Source organism: Pteropus vampyrus, unplaced genomic scaffold (assembly GCF_000151845.1).
Source record: "Pteropus vampyrus isolate Shadow unplaced genomic scaffold, Pvam_2.0 Scaffold614, whole genome shotgun sequence".
Classification (NCBI taxonomy): Eukaryota; Metazoa; Chordata; class Mammalia; order Chiroptera; family Pteropodidae; genus Pteropus; species Pteropus vampyrus.
In genome coordinates, this window is record NW_011889395.1 from 1 (window position 1) to 9,851 (window position 9,851).

Consider the following 9,851-nt stretch of genomic DNA (forward strand, 5'->3'; position numbering starts at 1 on the left):
CAGCCCGCAAATCAGATCTTTCGGCTAAAATTCCCTAATCCGATATGCTCGTCTGAAGGTCTTGAATTATTTTCTCCCCCGAATAACGCATAGAAAAGAAAAAAAACAGAGCCCCTAGGGCAGAAGGAAAGGCACAGAAGGGGCTTCGCGTGGACTGCATGTCTGTTCAGGAGCAGCCAACGAGTCACTGGGAGGAAGCGGCGATGTGGCGTTGGGACGGACGTGGCGCCAGACCACGAAAATGACACGCTTCATTGCGAAGATGACAATACGGTCACATGGGGAAGACGCGTAAATGTGTGTGTGTGCGCGTGTGTGTGTGTGTGTGTGCGCGCGCGAGCGAGGAGTCCAAGCCTCGATTCACGTCTAAGCCGGACATTAGTGCAAAAGCAAAGATAAGGAAAATGCGCGTGGGTTACAAGGAGGGAACAAAACCCACCTGAGAAGGTCCGGGAGGAACCCGCCTCGCCCCCGCCAGAGACCCGCACAGACCGGTCTGCTTAAGGATGAACACACCGCGTGGCCCTCGAGCTGGCCGGGGCCACAGGGAGCCCGAGGTCTCATTACTCAGAGTTACTGTAAGTCACGGTCTAAACATTTAGAAGATGGTGCTGTAAGCTGCTCTCCCATCCCCAGACGGACGCTCCAGGGACCTGGGGGCGGGGTAGAGGGAGGGGCCCCTTTCCTCCCGCTTTACTTGACCGAAAGGCCGCCAGGTCTGAGCCTGCTGCTCTGAGCAGCTAACGGTGTCGGGTCAAAGCGAAGGAATACGGTAGGTTTCCCACATGTATACCTGTCCCAGAGCAAAAATAAAGTGCAAGTGGTGTCTTTGTACCTCACCATCACCGAGGCTTTTAAAAGGGCGTGTTCGTGCACGCGCTCCATCACGGGACGTCAGTCTCTCGCGTTAGTTTTGTTTTTGAATTTACTTTTTCTTCGATCCAGCGACAGTCTCCACTTTCCCCTCTTTTTGAAACGTCCGCATTTTTTTTTTCTCCTGCCACCTTCTTTCCCCTTCTAATATATTTGAATACTAAGTGACGCGTGCTCCATGTGTCCCGTCGGGAGACACGTAACACCAGCTTCTCCCATTTCTGGTGTTTTTATATAAAGCGTGTGCGTGTGTGCGCATGTGTGCATGCGTGCGTGTGTACACACGTGTGTGCGTGTGAACACAGCCACGTGCACGGGGCTAAGGCTTCCTTCCTCAGTGAAGGGGTGTTCCCTGGGTGGCTCCAAAGGGCCATTTCCTTGGTAATTAATAAGTAATTATTGAGAAGGCGCTTTCGTCAGCATCCTCATTGAAACTTCCCTCGCTGGTTTCGGCGTTCTTTGGCGGTTCTTGTCTGGTAATGTAGGTTTTGATTTTTTCCCACACCCGACCTTCCTATCCTTAAAGGCATCCTTCAACTTTTTTCGTTTATGGAAGAGAATAGCTTGTCTCCTGACCTCAGACTCAACATGTCTGATCTCAACGTCCTCTGATCTCAAATTTAGATTCTGCACATAGCTTCTGGCTTCGACTTCTGATCAAGTAAAATGCGTCAGAGTTTGTATTTCTAAGATTAGTTTCAGGATACTCATAATATTGCGGAGATATTTAAAACCACAGCATATCTCAATGACACTGTCCACGGTCAATTCAGAGACCGATCATTTGTTAAGGCTTTTCTAAGAAGAACATCTGAATCATTTTAGTAAACATTTTAGTAAAGGTTTTCTTCAGATCTGGTTACGTTTTCTGTATTATTATTATTATTGTCGTTGTTATTTGGCTTTTGTGATTGTGTTAAATGTGATCCGCATCGATGTAGTTTACTATATTTAGACTAATTGTATTCTCACTCAAGATTCACGAAACGATGGACAACAGGAAACTGTTTAAGTAATTAAGTCATGGAGGGATGAAAGGGATGAACGAAAACCTTTGACTTGCACGATTTTACGTCCAGTTACATAAGCTTGCAGATGATGGGGTTTTAGCTCAGCGTGTGTTAATTAGATTAACAGTTTCTGTTGCATCGATGATCTATGTCTGCATAACAAGCCGCCCCAACGCACAGCGGCTTAAAACGCCCACCGAGCGGTTTCTCGAGCTTTCGCGGCTTGGCCGTTTGGCCCGGGCCCATCCTCGCTTCCCCCGAGTCCGCCGGGCTCACTCGCGCGTTTGCAGTCCGCCGAGCTCGGCTCCGCGTTGCCGGCCAGGAGGGACGTTGGCTCACTCAGCGCGGTGAAGGCCGCGGTCAGGGGTGGGACAGGTGGGTGGGACAGCTGGCGGAGAAGCCGGGACCCGGGGCTTCCGAGCCGCGTCCGCGGGGTCATCACTGCCATGCCCTCAGGCCGCGGCCTCGCTCCTGAAAGCGTGGCGGACCCTTCTGTTGCAGAGATTCACCGGAGCGCAGACGAGGCGCGCGTGTTTCTCCTGGTCTGCGGGCTGAGACAGGTGAAAGACCCCCTGTACCTGGTGGACGCGTTCTCAGGTAGGCCTCGGAAGCCGCCTGCCGGCGGGAGCCCGGGCCCTGGGGCGGCAGCGCCACGCGGGCGTATGTGCAGCCCCTTCTCGCGCTCCGCACGTCGGCAGCACGGTTTCTAGATTGCTCCAGAAACCACCAGGAAAAGGACAGGGCCCTGTAGTGATTTCGGTGGTTTCCTGCTTCCCTGTGCCCGTAGCTTTTGAGGGAACCGTGAAGAAGTGGCCAGCGGCTCTAAGGCCCAGGCAGCGTTCACACACGTCGCTGTGTCTGGTGGGTTCCGGCCACGCTGCTTAAGTTGGTCTCTACGCCCTTCAGTACATTGCTGAGCTCCACCCTAATCACCTAATACCGTAGATATCCGAGTCACGCGTGACGTTCCAGAAAAATAGCACTTTACCGAAAAGCAAAATACGTCAACTATTTACATTTTAAATACACAGAATCCAAGTTGACCAAATTATTTAATGTGAATGAAAGAAAAATGATGAGAAATCATTTATGTCGTAGTGCGGTTAACAAACTGACTCGTTCGGAGCTGTGACTTACACCCATTTTAAAAGCATTTCTGTTCCTCTTTCTCCCCCAGCATGGCATCAAGAAGAACCCAGTGTGTACATGGTGATCGTGGGCCCCGAGGTAGGTCAACCTGCCATAAACACCTGTCTCTCTCTGTCGTCTCCTTCATACGTTTTATGGATTTTCTGAAATTAGTTTACTTACTCTTCGAACCAAATCATTTTGTTCTTTTTGAGTCAATAAAGTCTTTTTGCCTTTAAAAAAGAAAAAAGGAAACCAGACCAAGGTTAAAGATTACGAGGCTTTATGCGTCTTTACGATTAATCCATTACTACAAAGGGATAAAGAGTAAGTTCTTACGGAAACACGGAGTCCTGAAGAGCAGGTCGCCTAGCGGGAAGGTCCGTCTACACCATGCAGAAGGCAGGTGTCGCACATGGCCCAAATCGCCTTCGAAACTGCCCCGAGCTGGTCGCAAAAGAGCAGCCTCTGCGCTGAGTGCTCGGGTCTGTAGCCAACTTGCACGGGGACGGCAGCGGAGGCTCGTCAGCAGGGGGCGCACACGCGGGCGGGGAGGCGTCCACCCCTGACCGTGGCCGTCCCGGGGACCCCGGCGTCCCCACTCGCCCTGCCACGAATGCGGGTCAAGCGTGCGCCCTGGTCCCCACTCAGGCACTGGTCGTCTCGTGAATGTGAACTTGGATTTACTGCAGGAGGGTCGGACAACACAGCACACGTGGTGTTTCCAGCCGGTGAGACGGGATGCTGCAGGGACACCTCCCCGGCTTCACGGGGCTCCTGTTCTGGGGCTGCACGGCGTGCCCCCCCGAGAACGGCTTCCCTCGCTTCCGTCTGCACTTTGGCCCAGCAGGGAGAGGCGAGCGCGTGCGTGTCGAAGGCCCGCCCGAACTCGCCGCGTCACTCACCGCCCCTCGCAGGGCTGAGTGTCATTCTGCACAGCTCGGAGTCCCATCTGTGCTGAAATTCTTCCTCGTGTAGGCGTTCTAGCTCCCTAGGGACCCACGCAGCACCCTAGGGGGCACACGCACTTCTCGGCATCCTAAAACATCTTTGGAGATGATGGGTTTGTCTAGGAAAAGCCCACCTAACCCAATAAACGTATCCAAGGCTGGAATCTGGGTGGCCACATTGGCTGTCACCGGGAGAATGGAAGACCCCTTCTTCTGTGTCGTTTGGTATAACACACGCGCATGCGCGCGCACACACACACTCACACTCACACACACACACACTCACACACACACACACTCACACACACACACACACACTCACACACACACTCAATGCCAGCCTTGTGATAACAAGGTCGCTCCCAGCACTAATTAGCATTAAGTCTCCGTGGCGAAGCCGTTAATATTGTTACTATTTTTAAAATTCTTTTTTCGTCCTTCTGTCGGAAGAGCGTGATTGAAAGAAGTGGTGTCAGTTTGGTGCCAAGTCGCTGTGACCAAGCGTGACGGCCCCGAGCGGGCAGCTGTGGCGCCGAGAGCCACCTAGATGGGGCCGAGCGGCGTGGCCGTCCCGCCGTTTCCGTTTCCACGGCGCGTTCTGCTCGTGGCGCACGTGCGGGCTGTCCAGCTATGAAAATCCCCTTTAAACATCGGTCACGTCGACTTCACGACAAGAGCGACGTAAGCGGGGATCCAGGTGGCGTCAGGCCTGGCGGGTCGCGGGAGCGGGAGCGGGTGGCTGGAGCCTGGGAAGCGCTGCTTCTCCCGCGGCATCGACGGCTCGCGAGGCGGTTCGCCCGGGTGGAGCCGGGAGCTCTAAGTGACGAGCAGGCAGGAGAGGAGAAGCCTGGGAAGGGAGACCCGGAGAGCAGGTCTGGGACTCCGCCGTGGCGGGTCGCCACCCGAGAGTCACCGGTCCTTCGGTCCATCGCCATGAATTCTTAATAATGCCAAACACGTCTTCCAGGGGGCTCTCCACTGCCGTAACTAAAACCCGGAGGAAACGGGGCCATGATCCTTTGCTGGCAGCTTTGCCACTTAGCAAACGAGCGCCTGGCACGCTGCCCCCGTCACGCTTAGCCGGAGCTTCCCGAGGATTTGGTCACTTGTCCTCCACTCACGGGAGAGAGCGAGACTTCCAGATCCCAATGTGCCTGCGGCAACACAGCCTCCCAGAGGCCCCGCCTCCTGACACCGTCGCAGCTGCGTCTCGGATTTCAGCACACGGTTTGGGGATGCAGACATTCAGGCCACAGCAGTTTCCCGCCTCGTAAAAGGTCTTTATGGAACCAAGAAGAAAACGAGAGCCAGCACCCCAAAGGCCTTGACGTCATCTCGGCGGACAGCATGATTTCAGGGAATTTCTAAAGGCAGCATCAAACCCGTCAGTCACGAACTCCTTCGAAGAGCTTGTTTACTTCCGGGCCCCCCCCACCCCCACCATCGCCAGAGGGTTGGGAACCGACACACGGAGATTCAGGTTCAGGCCCCTCGTGTCTGACGCCCACGTGCGTGCGTTTGCTTTTCCACTGTAGCCAGTGCTGTGCCGGCGAGTGTTGACAAACAGTTCTCTGGGGACGGGGGCGGGGAGCTCTGTTGCCTAAAAGCCCTATTTGCCTATTTCCACGTGTAAAAGCTTTCACCATGGCCAGGTTCAAGTTGGGGCATGGCACATGTGTGCACACACACATACACAGGGACATGCACACACATGCACAAAGGGCACGTGCATGTGCGCACACGTACACGGGCACATGTATGCACACGTGCACATGCACAATGGGCACATGCACACACACACAACTGTGTGTATGCTCCCCACACACCCAGAAACACGCTTTATTAAACACTACTTTTACTTCACAGTGTTCACGCACTGATATTTAAAAAACTGTTCTATGCCACGCTTTGCTATTCTGTGCTATTCTATTCCATATCATTAAAGCAAAAGCTTGTTTTTACCCCAAAATTGATTTCACGATTAGCTCCATAATCTGAAGTTTGAGCGACACTAACTCGGGCCAACTGGATGGCGTGTGTGCGCGTGTGTGCGCGTGTGCGTGCGTGTGTGTGCACGCGTGCATGTCCCCTAAATGTGTGCCCCCAGAGAGGCCCGAGCCTTGCAGTGTCCCCAGTGGGCTGCCCGGCCTGGCCCGGCCCTGACGTCAGGTCCACTGCTCCCGACCACTGGGTTCCGGCCAGCTCCCCCGTGACCACTGTCAGACTGCCGAACACTGCGCATTTTCAGAGTCAAGGACTCAATTCAGCATTGCTTCTGAGTGCAGATCTAGCAGGACACTAAAACGAGTTTACATTTGAATTCGAACCTGTCCTACAGCGCTGCGGGTTAATATGCCGATAATTCAGGGATGAGTTGAGAAGTGGGTCAGAGGTCGACTCTTGGGACCTGTTAAAATCCAAATCTTAACGACTTTCCCACGCAGCAGACCAAGCGCCCCAAGTATCACAGTTACTTCTGGCGTCTGATGCGAGTCTGCTGTTCTTCAGCTCGTGTGTCCCGTGTTGACTGACGGCTCAGTGACCGAGTAAACCCTTCGGGTGTAAACCGTACCGTCCGGGGGCCTGTAGCGTTCCCAGGCCGGGCGCAGCGCCTCGCAGAGCGAGGCCGCGTCGCCCGGGTGACTAAGGGGATAGTCACAGTGCACATGGCAGCGACTCCGCGTGTCCACTCCTCTCCGTGGAGGGACCCCAGTGAAGACGGGGCCGCACGGCTCAGCCGGAGCCGCGGGCCGCAGGATCGGGCCACTCTGAGCAAATGCGGCTCATCCAAAGCTTGCGGGAGCTACTGGGAGAATCGTCGGGTGAGGCGAGGGGCAGGCTCGGGACCAGGCAGGAGCCAGGAAATCTCGGAGGCCGGGAGCCATAGCCGAGAATGCTTCTCACGAGGCATTGCACGGCCTCCACCCACCTTCTGTGTCCCGACCACTCCGCCCAAGGTCCAGGCACCCAGTGCCACTCCCGGCAGACCATACCCGGGGGCATGGGCGGAGAGAACCCCAAAGGAAGCGGGGCTCGCTTTGGCAGAAGAGGCGAAAGGATGCTGAAGAGCCGAAGAAAAAAATCCACGTCCGTAGCGAACACAGATCACCTGTTTGTGTTTATTAACGACCAGTCGCAGAGCTGACCACTCACTCCCGCCTGAGACTCCTGGCCTCTGGGACTTGCTGGTTCCTGCCTAAACCCAACGGCCATCGTTGGGCCATCGTTAGGGCCCCGGGGCCGTTGCGTCTGGTATCTGCGGCGACTCACCGCCCTTCCGTGAGGGGGCGGGGGACAGTGGTCTTCTGGCGGTGGAAATGGGGCTCCGCACGAAGCCGCGGTGAGGTGGCCCCTCACCCCGTCGTCTGCTGTGGAGCTGGGCCGCATGGCAGGTGGTCGGCAAGACCTCAGTAGGAGGCTTGGTTGTCTATATTTACTTCCCGTTCACGGACGTGGACGGTACACGTTTCGTCATGCGTGTTCACGTACGTGTGTCCAGCACATCTGTGCGTGCACGTCTCGGCACGTGTATATGCGTGCATCTATAGACTTAATTTACGGCCTCGTCGCGTCTTCGCGAAGCATGTATTGAGGGCCTCGGGTCACAGGCACGTGGACACGTCGCAGGGGATAGGACGGTCGTGGCCACTGCTCTCGTGGAGCGTAAGGTCCGGTTAGGAAGGCAGATGTGAACAAGTGACCACAGGCTGGACGTGTGTCCTCAGCGAAGGGAAGTCTGGGGTGGGAGCCGCCACATCTGCACCTGCCACTCCCCATGGCCAGGAGGTGCCTCCCACACTTTTCTTGTGAATATCATTAATTCCTCTGCCTTTTAATTGGCATTTTTTATTTTCCTGGCCATTTATAAAACAGTAGAGCATGTTTTGTGTTTAGCCGCCAAACACCTGTTTATTTGGGGGGTCGTTCTCAGCCGGGCGCTTCAGAGAGCTGGGTTCGAGCGGCCCAGAGAAGTCCCACGACTGTTTCCTGCCTCCAGCGGCTGGCGAGTGAGCCAAGCTTTCGAGCCCACACGATGTTGTTTGTGTGCCCTGCCCAGAGCCTTGCGGGGGAGTGGCCACATGCCAACGAGGGGCGGCGCACCTCTCCGCGCCTCAGTTTCCCCATCGGTAAGGCGGGCATGGCCAGGAAACGGCGCCCTGGACTCTGTGTGGCTGTGTCACCGGCGTCACCAGTGCCGTGATGCGGTGGTCGACCAGAGATGCCGCCGGGGTCCGCTCCCCGCGTGGCTGTGCCGGGGGCTGGCTCCGCGGCGGGGCGGCCCCGTCCGGCTTTGGTCCTCCCCTCACGCTGCTCCGACGGCTCAGCGCGGCCGTGTCGGCAAGCGGGGTCCCCCCAGTCAGGGGTCTCCGGCGCATGTGCTTTCTGGGGTGGCGCGAACGTCCGTTTCGAACGTGACGGCTTACCGACCTTTCTCAATTACTCCTTACAGCAAAGATGAGTTTCCTTAAGCCTGGGAGTTGAAACAATATGTTTTGCTAGAAAATAAATAAGCTTCAAAGGAAGAAATGAGAATTTTCTGGGCTGCTCGCTCCACTTTAAAGTTTCCTAACTCGCGCCGCTATTGAGTGGGAACAGCCAGCCTTCTCTTTGTGCTTATCTGGTCTTCGTTCTGTTCCATGTGGCTTCTCTGAGAGATTTAAAAATGAACTGACTGGGAAGGTAAATCCCGAAAAGTTGATGCAATTTCTACTTTCCACTTGGAAGGGGTCATTTCGCCTTCAGTTAAGTGTTAGTTTAAGTGTCAGGCGTCACAACGGTCTTGTAAAACTCGATTTTTTTTCCTCCTCGAGGAATTATTTTTACCTACATACGATCATCGTGAGAGCAGAAACGTGCTAGTAAAATTAAAAACAAGGACTTTCTGACTAAAAAGGATCATAAGTCAACTACGAATTGGAAAATTAGTACGAAGAGCCATAGGAGGCTTTCGCTGGGCTGTTTGCTCTGTCGCGATAAAACGCTAGCGTCATAATGTAATTCAGTCATCGAGGATGATTCCAGAAAAAAGAAGCAGAGACGGGCGATGTGGGGGGGGGGCGGGCCGCTGGGAAACCTGTCACTGAGCGAGTACGGTCGAGCGGGGAGCTCTGCGCAAGGCCCTGGGCACGGCGTCAGGAGGGAAACTGAGGCCGTACGGAGCAGAGACGGACGTAGCGAGAGGCGGCCGCGTGTGCCAGAAGGGTCTGGGGCGGGGACGTCCCCTCAGACGGGCGGCACTGGCCCGTCCCTGGGGGTGAGCGGGTGTCAGGGGCAGTGCGGGGCCTTCCTCGTGGAGAGAACGGCTTTCTCTGAGGAGGCAGGTGGGACACGGAAGGGAAGTGACCAGGCGAGCAGGTGGGCGCCCCGTGGCCACCCTGGCGTTTTGTGACCAGGCCGGAGTCCCAGAGCCGAATCGGGAGGCGGCAGAGCCCGGCTTCAGGGCCCCGACCTCCGGGGTGACCAGGCCCCGTGTCCCCTCGCGTGCGGGCCTGGCATGTCACAGCAGCCACCTGAGCACAGACACCTCGTGCCTCAAGTCGGGGCAACTCTAACAGGATCGTCGGCGGGAAATGAAGCGCAGGGCAGGCCGAGAGCGGCCACTGCCTCCTCCCCTGGCCCGTCACGTGCCCACGAGTTTTTCCCTGAAGGTCTTACTCGGGAGAGAGTAGCGTCTGCAGCGTCCAGGCCCCTTGTGTGCCCCATGGTGGCCCGTCACTTGCCCGCCCCACCCGAGGCAGGTGAGTCAGCAAGGAGATCCCGGCTCCTCCACGGCCGACCGCCCACCAGCTGGCGTTTTTCCCAAGGGGTCAAAAGTCACCCAAGAATGAGACTTCCGGGGGGAAATCGGAGGCAGAATCCGGGACTGGCAATTTTTCTGTTTCCGTTTATT

General features: G+C 55.9%; 1 protein-coding gene across 1 annotated transcript in view; it reads left to right on the forward strand.

Annotated features, from left to right (window-relative positions):
* The first annotated feature begins 2,329 nt into the window (after positions 1-2,329).
* Positions 2,330-9,851, forward strand: part of LOC105308685 (glycosyltransferase 1 domain-containing protein 1-like) — a 20,915-nt gene continuing 13,393 nt past the window's right edge. The window contains exons 1-2 of the mRNA XM_011384671.2: positions 2,330-2,480; positions 3,061-3,110. Coding sequence (XP_011382973.1) covers positions 2,330-2,480; positions 3,061-3,110 — 201 coding nt within the window. The remainder of the gene's footprint in view (positions 2,481-3,060; positions 3,111-9,851) is intronic.